This window comes from Folsomia candida, unplaced genomic scaffold (assembly GCF_002217175.1).
Source record: "Folsomia candida strain VU population unplaced genomic scaffold, ASM221717v1 Fcan01_Sc038, whole genome shotgun sequence".
NCBI lineage: Eukaryota > Metazoa > Arthropoda > Collembola > Entomobryomorpha > Isotomidae > Folsomia > Folsomia candida.
This window is the reverse complement of record NW_019091230.1, coordinates 70556-85253: the sequence shown is the minus strand read 5'-3', so window position 1 is coordinate 85253 and position 14698 is coordinate 70556. Positions and strand designations below refer to the sequence as shown.

At 37.9% G+C, this 14698-nt stretch overlaps 1 protein-coding gene across 5 annotated transcripts; it reads left to right on the top strand.

Moving 5' to 3' along the window:
• Nucleotides 1-1396: 1396 nt before the first annotated feature.
• Nucleotides 1397-4341, top strand: LOC118433012. 5 transcript variants are annotated; one of them, XM_035844532.1, is made up of 6 exons: nucleotides 1397-1668; nucleotides 1933-2026; nucleotides 2120-2589; nucleotides 3266-3365; nucleotides 3942-4112; nucleotides 4183-4341. In XM_035844532.1, exons 3-6 carry the CDS (start codon nucleotides 2179-2181, stop codon nucleotides 4218-4220), a joined length of 720 nt encoding a protein of 239 aa, XP_035700425.1. In that variant the 5' UTR covers nucleotides 1397-1668; nucleotides 1933-2026; nucleotides 2120-2178; the 3' UTR covers nucleotides 4221-4341. The 5 variants fall into 5 exon arrangements, 4 of the variants coding, with proteins under 4 accessions (XP_035700425.1, XP_035700424.1, XP_035700422.1 ...); XR_004833137.1 differs by having other exon boundaries at nucleotides 1933-2589; nucleotides 3950-4112; XM_035844531.1 differs by having other exon boundaries at nucleotides 1397-1622; nucleotides 1933-2589.
• The last annotated feature ends 10357 nt before the right edge of the window (nucleotides 4342-14698 follow it).

Sequence of the window (14698 nt, the reverse complement as noted above, 5' to 3'; positions counted from 1 at the left end):
TTTTAAATATCTCGTACCTTTATCATTGTAACAGGAGTTGGTGGCTTTGCATCACCGCGAGGCCAAACATTTTACGCTAAGCCTCTAGCAATAAAGAATATATTCTCAAGAATTCGCAAGAACATAATCTGGGTTCACGAATTTCTCAAAATGATCATTTATCACTTTTTAATTCGTATTAAAAACTAGTCGTTTTACTACGTAAATAAAATTAGGAAATACATCCTCGCGTGGTGTCCTCCTTATTCGTGCGTTGGCATCTTAATTTCTTGCATAACACCTGCGGATAATTGTGCACGTCCATCAAATTTTATTAGCTACCTGAATTACAGGTTAACTATTGAATTAAATTATGAGCTAAATAAACATTATTGAGCACAATAAGTTTACAAACTCCACTCAATTTTATAACCCTTTCGAAGCAATAATCGTTTGTTTAAGCATTTATATATGTAGATACAATTTTAATTAGCAATAATTGAATTTCTTGGCAGAAAATGTAACTAATAAATGGCGTGGTATGGTATACGGTCAAAATGTTTGGCCTCGCGGTGATGCAAAGCCACCAACTCCTGTTACAATGATAAAGGTACGAGATATTTAAAATATATGCCAAGAGGCCTTGTTTTTCACTTTTAGCAGCGCCTCGCCTAAGCAAGCTTTTTTTAAAATTATTTTATGTATTTTTGAAGTCAGGTGTACAATGCACGTATATGTTTATGCTCTTATTCGAATATGCAATTTGCGTTATTTCCAATAGGTGAAGTATTTAACAAAGGAGATAAAGTACATGTGGCTTGATTTGGAAAAAAATCTAATAAAGAAATTGTAACATTTTGCCTCAGTTTGTATTTTAAAATCAGTTTAATCAAATTAGCAAAATATATTCATGAAATTGTATTCAGTATTAATTTTTACATGATGCGTTTGACGCATGTCCACATGTATGTATATAGATAATTATCTGTTACATCACTTTTCTAAGTCGTCCAACGTACCGTAGTGTTTCTCACGGGTTAACCCGAACCATTACTATTAACATGGGACCCGAAACCTGAACCCGAAACCCGAATGTTAATAGTAATGGTTCGGGTTAACCCGTGAGAAACACTAACGTACCGTAGCGTCCTTCTCATCGAAAATCTGATCCCCATGAAGATAAATACAGCCTTATGTAAATATTTTTCCAACTTGCTTGCTGTTAACGGCTAAAGCATGGTAAGCATTTCTCCCCATTTGTACGAATAATGTTTCTCTCGCATTCAAGGAACACAAAACTGTTGCTCTTTTACCCGAATTTTTTTCGCGAACTCGATCTTGCCTCGGATAAATCGATACTTTCCCGAGATTTTGGCAAAATTCTCTTCCTCATGTATTTCAGTTTCCACCAGTTTTACATAGTACATACATCCAGTCTTTTTGCACCGTGTAGCAGCTGGTATTTCTCTTTCTGCGTATTTCAAATCATGCCATATTTCCGAGATCAGCCACCCCCCTTGCGTGTGCCACCCAATTCAGATGGTCGGTACACCTGGCCAGACCCGACTTTACCTGATACAAAACCGCAGCAGATTCCGGATAGGATCGCAATTTTTCTGGACAAAGTTCCTAAGCTGGACGGGGTAATTTCGGGATATGTGGAGGTCACCATGAATAAGTCCCATGCTGGTAAATGGGGAAAATTGTCAAACTGGATTTTAACTACCAGTGGTGAAAGAATGTATGTGCGGGTGCATGATTTTGGATATAATCGGAAAAATTAAAATAATTGATCCTTTTGGATAGTTGTATTCCGGTTTTTTTATTTCCAAATTATCCGCACCTCTCATATTTCCCAATTATTTAATTTAAAATTGCAAAAGCAATTAAGGGTCTCAAAGAAAAAAAATATATAAATACATAATTCTGAAAATTAATTATTAAATGTGCCAGGTTTATTCATCGAATTGACCGGAACACTTAAATCAGCTAAACGTCCTGAAATTCCCTTACTTTCACACAGACTAGAAAAAAACGGCACAGAAAGGTATGATTCAGTTATGCAACGGGAAGAAAGCTTCAGTTAAAGCGGATCTTATGGATATTCGGAGGTTTCCATTTATCCTCAACCTTATTAAAGGTCTGGCCCCTACGTTTCGTTCCAACTTATTCTCCATCAAGTACAGACTTTTCGTTCTTATGAAAAAATATGGAGATTATGTTACCCTACATGAGAAAATTTTCAAATTTCCCGGAAAATTCGACATTTGGCCGACCTTTAATTTCAAATCGAAAGAAATCTTCGTTGACGGGGTATCCTGCACCTTGGAGGTACCACGGGACCAATTTCTTCTCACTGACAAGATTCTCTTCACAATCAAATTGTATGACTCATTGCGCGTTACTGTAGAAAAAGTCGTAGTTTCTTTAATACAAAAGGCCGAATTAGGGGAAGATGAGAAGGAAGAAAACGTCATTGATTCGATTATGTTTAAAAGATTTTTCAAAAAACAAATTTGCCTGAGAACGGGGAGATTATGCGGTAAAGTCAAAATTCCGTCGTACTTGAGGGAGCGCGACCCATTTGTGAAGATTATATATGAAATTGAGGTAATTTCTAGCAAATTTTGTAGTTTCTTGATGCTCCTTAACTTTATTTAGCTAACCTTAATTTTTGTTATATTTTTCGTAAAAAAATCGATAATTTTACTATGTTCCTTTATTTAAAAAGAAACAAAAAAACAAATGAAAACCATTTTGAAAATTTTTAAGAATATTTCACTTCCCGTAAACCACGCAAGTCGGGGAAAGTGGTAAAAACCGGGAAAAACGGTTGTTACCGTCCAAAATGGGAAAATATGGCTGCCCATGTAAATAGTTTCGGGGAGAGCTAGCTTTTTTAATAATCAACATTTTCGGAATTGGACTTCATATTCGTCAACTCCACGATTTTCTGAAAATGTTGATATGTAATACAGGCACTTTTGACTGTTTTTCTAGTTTTCTTATACATGTTAATTTTAGAGATTGTTCGAAATGAACCGTATTACCAACTTATTTTCTCAGAATTCGATGGAGAATACGAATATAGTCAATAGTAAGATTTTGAAAAGTTTTAAGTTTTAAAGAACTTGTTCCAGATTGCCCCAAACAAGAGTTTTCCCTATTTCTTTCATTTTTGGGTGGGTGGTAAAACGCCTTTTCCCACTATTTCACACTTCCCTGGTCAATTTGCTTTTTACCTATCGAAACTTGCTCACTATTTATTTTAAATTCCTTCCTTCAGGTCCAAACTGTAACCATGGATGCTAAAATCGCCACTGGCAGAATACCCCTCATGCTAGGAACACACTCCAATTGTCCCCTACCATCTGCCCCATTCCCAAGTTGGTCACCATCAGGGTTCGCTACCCCGGGTTTTTGTGGGTTGGGGTTTTTGGGGTTTTTGTGGGTTTTTGGGGTATCAAATCTCCGGAAAAACCCTAATGCTTAATGGGGTTTTTGCGGGTTTTTGCGGGTTTTTGTGGGTTTTTCCGGGGTTTTTGTAAGATTTTGAGGCAGATTGAAACAAAATCCCTTAAACTACAACGTAGATCAATGCTAATTAACTTTTCTGCCTCATCTTGAAATTTTGAGAATTTTCATTTGCGACTTGAATTTCCAAGTATCATTGCATATTTCCAGGTTTACATGTCAAACATGAATTTTCGATGTAATAGTCCAAATCAATGATAACGGTTAAAATTGCATGTTAAAATCGTATATTAAATTAGTTTTTCTCTAATAAATAATTTTAGGAATTCTGGTTCAACCTGCCCCAAAATCTACAAAAACCCACAAAAACCCACAAAAACCCAAAAACCCACAAAAACCCCAAAAACCCCGGAAAAACCCACGGGGTTGGGTTTTTCTACAAAAACCCCGGGTTTCCGAACCCTGGTCACCATCACCACAACCATCAGCCCCACAGTTGGAAAATATTTCCGAAAACGGTGACGATTTTATACCAACTTCATCCCGAAGAAGATCCACTCCATTTTTGTCGCTTCGGTCATTCTCGTTACTTTCTCTTCTACCACCATCTTATTCTCAACTGGGATCAAGGCGTGCGTCTGTCTCGTCCATCGCAACTTGTACGTTTCTAAAGCAGAATTTAATTTCGCTGTGATGAAAATATTATGTATGATGTTCTATCCTCCACAGTGCCTCCACATTATGACGACTTACAGCTCGATAACTAATCAGTAATTTGCCTCTCAAAATGTTGTAAAACATGTTGCAAAACTCTTCATGTTATTCGTATTCTTGACATTCTTGACAATAAAGGATTCCCATGATAATTCGGACGAGATGAAAGATGAATAGCGCATTGGTGAAGATCTTTAAGAAATTTAGCATTACTGACTTTGCACATTACTGCGTAGCAGACGTCTTTCATACCAGGACATTTGCATAATTATGTATGATGCATTAAACTGTTTGGTGTATGTAGCTATTTTTGGAGACTGAACTCTAACCCCGACCATCATAAACATATTCATGCCTCTCTACTTTATCAATTTATGGAAAGTTTCCGCTCATAAAGTCAACGTTCACATTCGCATCACAATTATCTTGGCAAATACATACATACCATAATTATATAATATATGTAAACCATATTTTTAGGAGAGACTGTCCTTTAGTAATAAATGTACCTCTGATGTATTTCTCCCAATTTCTCCTAAATACTTAGTCTAAAGCAGTTTAGCATATGCTATGTTAGTGATCAATTATTATGTAATAATTGATCACTAACAGCTTTATGCAGAAAAATGATATGTATGCAATTAACCTTTCATAATTACGTGGATAGATTTTTAATCATGGGGTTTATTTATTTCTAATAAAATTTGCAGAGAACGCGTAACTATTATCTTCGCATAGCTATGAAATAATCCTACCTGAAAACTTATCGATAAGTCGTCGGGTATCAAAAAATTTATTTCATACAACTGGAAGAGTATAGCCAAAATAGTTGTTAAATTATGGCGTATGTACACATAGATAATTTTAATCGTAAAATAATTGGCAGACATTTCTATGACGTTATATGTAAAATGATAGGCTAGAAAACTCGATACCGTTTTGGATAATTATTGTAAAAATTAGGAATTAATTTTGATAATTGTGAAGTGTGAGAGATTGTCAGAAAAATCAGACTTTGTGATATTGATAATTTTGTGTGGTCAATAAATAGTTCTGGGAACGTATCTGACTTTTCCTTGAGACAAGTTTTCTGAAACTACGAGTCAGAGTCTAGATCGGGTAGATTTAGCCGTCTTTCGAAAATAGTATTGTACTATTATGTATTGTGCTTGCTGTGACGAACAAGTTAGAAGTTTTTGGTTTCCTCGCCGATAAAAGAACATCCTGATGGTTTGTGATACTTCAATCGTCGCAATGTCCATCTTCGAACCCGCCCTGCCTATTGACGTTAGGAGTTTGCGTTCAAAATTTCAAGTATCTTGGTATTTTCATTCTCGACGTATCGAACGGACAGATGGACCGACGGACGGACATATCGATCTTATAAAGTGCTCTCATCCCTCAATAAAGGCTTGACTTGTAAATAATATGTAACCTGCTAGAAGAATGGCACATTTTAATACATCTACTTCTCCAAGCTCACGTCCACTTTTCTCACTGTTTTGCCCATACGAAAAGTTTACATTGGACTTGGAGCACTGCATACATATTAGTAGAATTGGGGGTATTAGGGAACGTCTATATATTACCTCATCATTTCAGTGGGTGGGTGGTTTATGTCACCCTCTCTTTGTCGTGTTAAAATTCCCTATCCCTTACGTTGGATTGGTGGGTACTAAATCACGAATTTTTTGTAACGTACTGTATGGATAGCCCCTGGGGATGTTTTGCATAGTTGCATTTTACGTTAATAGTTTACAAAACCATTGATCAATACAACCAGTGGCTGCGGAAGATGACGTCATCGGGGGGACATTGGTATCCTGTCAATGTTATGAAGTCCCGCCTTCTTACATCCTGCAACGCTAATGTCCCCACGATGACGTCATCTTCCGCCGCCACTGAATACAACGTCATGTTCTTGGTGTTCCCATGCCAGGTTTAACATTTCAAAACAGCGAGAAGTTTTGAAAGAAACGGGAAGAAAAATTCAATACATAGAACTATGTATTGAACTTTCAATAAAACTCGAAAAAACTGAAAGATCCGAAATTTAACATTACGTTGCATTGGGAAATTTTCTATTTTTCGGCTAGAAAATGCTCAAATTTAACAGTTGGTTGGCAGAGGATAAATCAAAAATGGGAACAAGTTTTCTCCACGAAGAGAAAATGGTGAAAATCATTGAGCTTCAAGAAACGACAATTCTATTCATCCCGAAGCATTACCACATTTATTTCAGGACGACTTAAGTCTTCCTTCGAAATTGAACCACTTCATATAAAACTACTGTCCTCGTTATGAATTAAAAGGTTAAATAAAGTTCGTCGTTTTTACGTACATTTTGCTTACTAATATCACCATAATATGTCGTGCCGGAAACAATTGCACGGGTTTCCTGTTTTCGAATAATTTAAGTTGTTTTCCAGCCCAACTTTTCTAACGCAAGTTTCAAACTGATAATCTTGACGACTATTATGTGAATTAAACCATAAACTGATTGCCTCAAATTTTAGCTCATTACACATAGCACCATTTTTAGAAACAATAAGAAGTTAGCCTGATACTGAGACACATTCTCCTGGACCTATCGATTATTTAAATGAGCGATTTAATAGAAATTGATGCTTGTGCGACGCTTGAATACAACGATTATCATTCAAGTCTTTTTCTGGAGTTTACGAGGGAGTAGATTTACACGACCTGGTGAAAGACCTGCTCATGAAAGATGTGCGCCTGAGGAAATTGCTCCGCGAAGTTATTGGTCCTAAAAAGAGTTCCCCCCAACAGAGGGCTTCGCAGAAAATGTTCTAAATCATAAACAAGGTCCCCAAAAACGAGAAATCTTAGTAGTTTTCCATATTATCCTCTAACCATTATCTGAGCAAAATTTCATCGAAATCTGTTAAGAAATGACCGAGAAATGGAATTATTTCACTTTTTGGGGTTGGGTGCATACTTAGGATTAGTAAATTTTTTTCGTTGTTAGGTAAGTCAGGTTATATTTGCCTCACCAAGAAAAATGGTCGCGTTAAAAATGAATATGAATTACTTTACCATGCACATTGATTAGTTCGATTCAGTAAGGTCAACAATATTATAAATTTGTTTAGAAGATGTTTTTACGAAACTAAATTTTGAAATGATACGGAAATATCTAGGTGGTGGGAATAACCGAATTGACACCAGATCCATTTAACTAATCAAAGTGCACTGGAAAGCAATTCATGTTCATGTTAGACGTGAATTCTTCATTAAAAACATTTTACAAAGAGTACGTTTTTGAGTTAATTGACACTCATTTTCGAGATACATACCTAAAGAACATACGAAACCAACACTGTCGAAGAAGTTCTGAAATATTTCTACTCGCACTCATTCTGGTAGCTACATATGTATCTACACCAAATCAAAGCTTAACAGGTGTAAATACCATTGAAATTTACAAATATACGGTAAGCTTGAATTAATCGAATATTTTGTAGGCAATCGAAGAAAAATGTCATTCTGGACTATTATTCCTTACTTTGTCCAAATTCTTCTACAAGTTACGTTTGGGTACCCAACAATTCCAAGAAGTTACAAATACGAAGCCTCAATGACTGCTAAAGTTACTGAGTATCTTCTCCCCTTCGAAAACTGTACGACAATGATTTTCACGCCTAATGGGGTTGCCATGACGTATCCTACCAAGCCTACTTTTGGACCGGTCATCTTACGTGAGTACCACGGATATATCACTTGGTCGCCTGAACATGTAATTTTCCCCAAGATGGCCATGCAGAGGCGACGAAACCCTGCCCAACATTGTTGGGCAACTTTTGTCATTCTCCCAGAAGAAAGTGGATTCTCATACCTGTGCAGCTTCACTCAATTTACGAAAATTGAGGCTTCATTCACGATGAGGGAGTGAAGGAGAGTGAAGCTGAGTGAGGGAGTTGAAAACTTTCATCGAGTGAGTGAAGCTGAGTGAGGGAGGCCCAAACGAGAAATGAGTGGAATGAAGGGTGAAGGAGTGAAGGAGATCTCCTTCACTCCTTTGTCTCCGGGGAAGAAAAATGAAGGAATATAATTAGTTTAGACACTAAACTCGCCGTCGCAATATTAAAACAGTGCGTCTCACATCACTCCAGGGAAGTCTTATATTACCCCAGCCCAGTCTCACATTGTCCCAGCCTAGTCTCACATTGTCCCAGCCTAGTCTCACATTGCCCCAGCCCAGTCTCACATTGCCCCAGCCCAGTCTCACATTGCCCCATCCCAGTCTCACATTGCCCCAGCCTAGTCTCACATTCCCCCACTAGATGGCGCCAAAATATTTAACTTATGATGACACGAGGGACATGATTGAATGACAGAAAGAGTGAGGAAAATAGCTGAGTGAGGGGAATGAGTGATGTGAGAGGAATGAGGGAGTGAAGGGAATGAAGGAGTGAGAATGGGATTGATGAGTGAGTGAAGCCTCACTCAGCCTTCTTTCACGCGAATGAGGGGAGTGAAGGGCTACTTGGCCCGAGCTGAAAATGAGTGAAGTTGAGTGAAGCGAAATTCGCTTGCACAGGTATGTGGATTCTACAATTTGTATGGAAAGCCTCTCATGGAATTTTTCTCTTTCGTGGGGGCGGATCGGCAGTACCAATATTTCATTTGGGTAACAATGGTCAAATTCCAGGTTCAGCTGTCCCTCAGTAGTTCTTTTAGCCGACCAGAAATCGGCTTTGTCGACATTTTAGGTAGTATCGGGTTACGGCAAGTTATATTAGTGGATATGAAGAACCTAATGGTGGACAGCCCTCTTCTCCAGATGCACTATTTTAACATGTACTACATGAAGACACCCCCAGTTACGAATGACCGCTCTGAATCATGGTATACCGTAGATTGCTCACAATTTGATTGTTTAAGCAAGTTCGACATAATAAGCAAAAATGCATCCAAATTAAACAAGTATTTTTGGACCAAACATCAATTGAATAAATTGTCTTTATTAAACCACCGAAAAATGTACAGTTGCAATTAAATAGCAATATTTTTTATATTAAATGTTTCAACTCAGCGGGTAATTTGAATCAGAAAGACTTCATATAAATTAAGTTGAACATCATCTTGAAATTAAAGTCATAATTATCATAATTTCCAACCTCAAGCCACCTCAAATTCTAGCTCCTCCATTAAACCACAGTTTAGACCCAGGTCGTCGCCCACGCATCGTTGGATTCCTATCGAAACGTCACCTTCCTCCGACGTGGTGACAAACTCGCCATAATTTGTCACCATTCGGTTATATCCGTCGGTGCAGATTCTTTTCCTCACGTCACAAACGCTATACGGGTTACCATTGATGATATCACTTGACACTCGGGCGTCAATTCGCCCAGAAAAGGAAATCGTCACTGTCGATTCGACCTCAATTTCGTGCGGCGGAGTTAGACCGATGCGTAAAAAATCTGGCTTCATACTAAACTTCTTTTTTATTTTTTTTTTATTTTTTGCAATTTTTTAAGTATTTTTTTTTATTTTCCCTGGCTCTGGGGGGGCTCAAGCCTCCCTAGCCCCCCATTGGTCTACTACGCCGGTGGCTAGCTCTACTATCTAGCTCTACTAATTATGCTTTTTTGTTTTTAAATTTTTCGCAATATTGTTTACTAGCGAATAAGCCCGTCTCCCGCCGGGCGAGAGATGATTAGATTATCAAAATTTCACCAGTTAAATATTTTGTAGATATTTATTTAATAAAACAATGTGACGCCAACGGAAGTGATAGCAATTTGCAGCGAAAGTTAAAGTGGAAAATTAAATGTCACCCACCACTTGGCTCTGTAATCTCTGCTAGCCCAGTCTGCCAGTGGCACTGCCATTGCCACTGGCAGTTTCTCTGGCACCCACTTGGCTCTGCCATCTTTACCAGCCTAGTCCGCCATTGGCAATGATCTGCATTGGCAACGACACCCAAACGAGAATCCATCAAATAACCAGTCACAGATAACCACCGTGAGGCAGCCACACCATGATAACCACCACCAGATAACCATCATCAGAAAGCCCCCAAGATTACCAAAATCAGATAATTACTCCCAACATAACCGGTACCAGGCCGCCACACTCCGATAACCACCATGCAGCAGCCACACTCCGATAACCACCATCAGGCCGCCACACCCGGATAACAACCATCAGGCCGCCACACCCCGATAACCACTATAAGGCAACAAAGTTCTGATAACCACCATCAGGCAGCGAAGCCCCGATAACCTCATATCATAAGGAAACATACAACCACGGTGGTTAAACCACCATCAGGCCCCAACATTCTGATAACCACCACCGACCATAACGATTCGATAGCCCCCACCTTTTCACATTTATTTTTAAACTTAAGATTTTTGAATTTTCGCGCCATTCGAAACTTGACTTTCCCTACTTTCACTTCCGTTGCGGAACATTTGCTTTCACTTCCGTTGCAGACAAACATTTCCAGCTTATAATATAGATATTCTTGTTCAGCATAGTTTAATTAGTCTAAAATATCATTTTCATGGAAATCCGACGCAAAAATAATAATTTTTGTACAAAATTTATAACTGTTTAAAATTCAATAAACCTCAATCACTACCACAACCCCACACATTACGTACTTCTCCTACCCAGTGAGGTTATTTTAAATCATAAACTAATTAATTCGCTTTGCACAACCACAACATTCATACACAGCCCTTCCGTCGGTCAAAATGTGGTGCTCGTCTATTTCTTGCGGAATTATGACCAACTGATATCCCTTGCTGAGTGATAGCAGTTGGCCCCGTCAACTATTTATAAGTAGGTCGAACTGATAACAAGGAAATAATATGCTCACGCTAGTAATAAATTTATGCACCATGAAGTTTATCCGAGAAACGAGCCACTTATTTAGAACTTATGTACTTATTACTTATTAATTAGAATTAAATATTCAAATATACCGGAATACAATTAAATATTACCAGACTGGTTACAATTTAAAACAAAAACGTTTATACGAGCAATAGTTAAGTAATCGTGTGTAAGGCTCACTAATAAATAACTCGTAGTTAAAAACATGTGTCTCACTCTCATGTGAACACTAAACGATGAAAATCATTTTGCGTTTCACGATAAGTAATGAGTCATCGGGTACTACATTCTGTGATTTGTAATAAATCTGTCCTCTCTTTATCAAGTTTACCCAGGATGTGGATTTAGAATGATTTATTTATAAAATATAAAATTAAGTGTGGATTTACTCTGCAAAAGGATACCATTATTTTTTACAGTGTAGAGAAAGGTCATTTTTATACACAATTTGACCTTTTGACATTTTTGATTCTCTATATTCCCAGGTATTTAGCCAGATTGATGAATTTGAATATCTTGGGCTGCGACGCCTTGTGCCTGAAGCTGTTGGAGAACTTGTTGTACTGCCTGCTAGGAGTTCTGCCCGGTGGGAAAATTCTGGTGCCCGTGAGGCCCAATTTGCCCCCCGTATGATCCTTAACCCCCGTACTGAGGTGCAAGTCCTCCGCCGTTTCCCCCAGGGCGCATTTGTCCCCCGTAGTTCGGTGGAAGTCCTTGGCCGCATGACCCCGGGCGACTGCACGGTCCTCCACCCTGATAATTTGCAAGGTCAATAGTTCCAAGGTCAACAACTTGCTGTTGCGTTTGTCGTAGTCCACTGTACCACCCACTCGGAGAGCTGAAACATGGTTAAACTCTCTTTAAATTCATTGGCATTCTTACAATCCCCCATACCTGTTCACTTTCATTCGTTTGGCCGATTAATAGTGAATGGGTGTGAATCTCATTTCAATTTAATGAAAATTACGCAAGGATTCCGTCGTTTCAGATGAATGAAAGGATTATCATGCCTTTCATTTTCGAAGTAAGAAATGAAGCCTGCTGAAGTGAAATGAAATTACTGAATATGAATGAAAACCTCCAGTCAGAAATCGGGATGACTCACTTTTAACTGAGGACAATTTTTTCCAACAGGCATATCAATCTACAGGTTAATCACACGGATCTCGACAGACAGAACCAGGACTAAAAAATCCAGCAAATTAACACAAACAACAGTTCGTTTGGTATTTGAACACTTCAGCAGAATCCACGGCGTTTCAAAAGTTTCAGCTGGTAAATAAAGCGTATTTTCGCCATACGCATTGTAAAAATACGTTTTTTTATTATGTAAGATTATCGTAAAGCCGTAATTTGTTCACAGGTGCTACAGCCCCCAGTTGTTGGCTTTCACTCGCACGATTTTTTAGTGGTAAGAAGCCTGTCTGCCATGTACATTACAAGTAAAAAAAAAATAGCATAAGTACGTACCAACCACCATAAATAATGAAGGGATAGTTATTCTGTTGCCGGGATTTCCTTTTAAGTCGGAGGATTTCCTTTTAAGTCGGAGGATTTCCTTTTATGTCTCGTCTATAGTTCAGCGAAAGAATGACGTAATGCCTGGTAACATTGAGGGTTTTCACGACATCCATATCTGTGCATTTTAAAAAAGCTATTTGTAAATTTGTCTAAAGATAAAAACCAGGCGAAATGTTCAACAAAATCATTTCCCATATTTCGCAGGAGAAGGTGAGACAAAGTGAGAAAAGTGGTTGGCGGTGGGTATCCACCACCATCGTGCGTTAGGGTCGTATGCGCGATCCATTTTCTCACTCTGTTTCTCTCTCTCTGCTCTCATTAGTGGCCAGAGTTTGTTATGGCTCTTGCGATATAAGATGGCCCCCACAGAAACTTTGACCCCAAAAATCTCATGGTCCGACGCATTTCCAGTCGGGCAACAAAAGCTGAAAAGTTAGCTCTTCAAATGGAGAAAATTCTGGCATCAGGTTGTCAGACTCGAAATGGGTAGGACCATGACTTTTTTAACGATTTATGTGTAAGTCAAAAAACCGCCAATTTTCGAATTTTGAAACTTTTGATGCATCAAAATGTCCGCATTCATGGGCAAATTAGAATTGCAAATGCAAGTTGGGGTCTAATTCTTGTTGTACCGAGTGTGCATTGGATTTCTCATTTTTTACAGTTTCTATTCTCAATTTTTAAAAGGGGGGTGGTTGAATATAATTCAAAAATAGCTATGCTGAATTGACGGTTGCACCCGGAACTCTACTTGCAAGTTTTTATATTTAATTCCAAGAAATCGATGCAGCGTAGAATGGAACATTTCCCATAATACGCCTCTAAAGCCGACGTAAAAGCCATCCCGAGTAGAAATCACTTTATCGAATTCTGCAGATTGAAAAATACCATCAATCTGGTATTTATTTGAGAAGATTTGTAGCCGTGAAGTTTTCGTAAATTTTCAACGGTTGGGTGCCAAGGTGACGTGAAAACCCTCATTGTATATCGGTTAAATATCTAAACGCTACAAGTCCTTTTTTCTAAACTTAGTAGGAACAAGGGAGCTTTTTTATTTTGTAAAAGTTTGCAAAATAATTATACAATGCGGGTATTCATTATTTCTTCGTGTCTCAAGTATCGTAAGATAGTTTACGAAAAAATCAAGAAAAAAATCATTCAAATTCGTCAAAATCGGCAATAAACCCCTTAGCCCACTGCATTGGAAGTAAGGATACGAGGAAATAATGAGTACCCTCAATTTCTTAAATATCTATTACCAAAATCTGTAGGAACTTGTGCACAAGCATTTCCCAGAGTTTTTCTATGGAACTTGTGTAGAACCAAGTCACGAATCAACACCAAACAACTCTGATAATTCTATTTCGCATCTTTCATAGTCCTCTGTCCCAAATAAATAACAAGTTTCTTTCTATCTAGTCCACACACTAATAAATATCACTACTAACAATATGATGGTGTAAAGTGCAACGCTCGGATTTTTTTGAAATTTTGGAATTATGAAGTTCGAGTCAATACAACCAACTTTTTTTGAGGCAGTTAATGCAATTGCATTAACTTCATTCATTCATTAACTTGCATTCTAAGCCTTAAGGCTTAGAATTTATCAAAATTATTGATGTCAAAGTTGAAAATTGGGCGATTTTTATTCGACAAACTCCACTTTCATTCATAAAAATCGAAACTTTTTAAACTTTGAGCTTAAAAGTGCTAAACAATTCTAATCATCCCACAACGCTGGTTTTACTGACTTGAACTGCATAATTCCAAAATTTCAACAGAATCCGAGTGTTGCACTTTTCACTATCGTATTGCGAATAAGTTAACTTGCAAGTTCAACAGGTTTCCCTGGTTTACATGCTTGTTCCACTCTCTTCTATTTATTTACTGTTAGGCAAGCGTCACAATTAGACTAAAATTTAAAACATGTTGCATTAAAATTTATCTAAATTGCAAATGCTTCGCGAGTACATGTCGCTCAAACCGGTTGACTTCAACCACACCGTTGCAATAAATACATTAGCAAGCCAGGAAAATATCAACACGTGTTGAATGGCTTCAAAAATACGCCGTATTTCTCCTTATACCTTGGCAATTTAAATATTTTCAGGAGTATAGACATTTTTCTTTGTAAACTAGT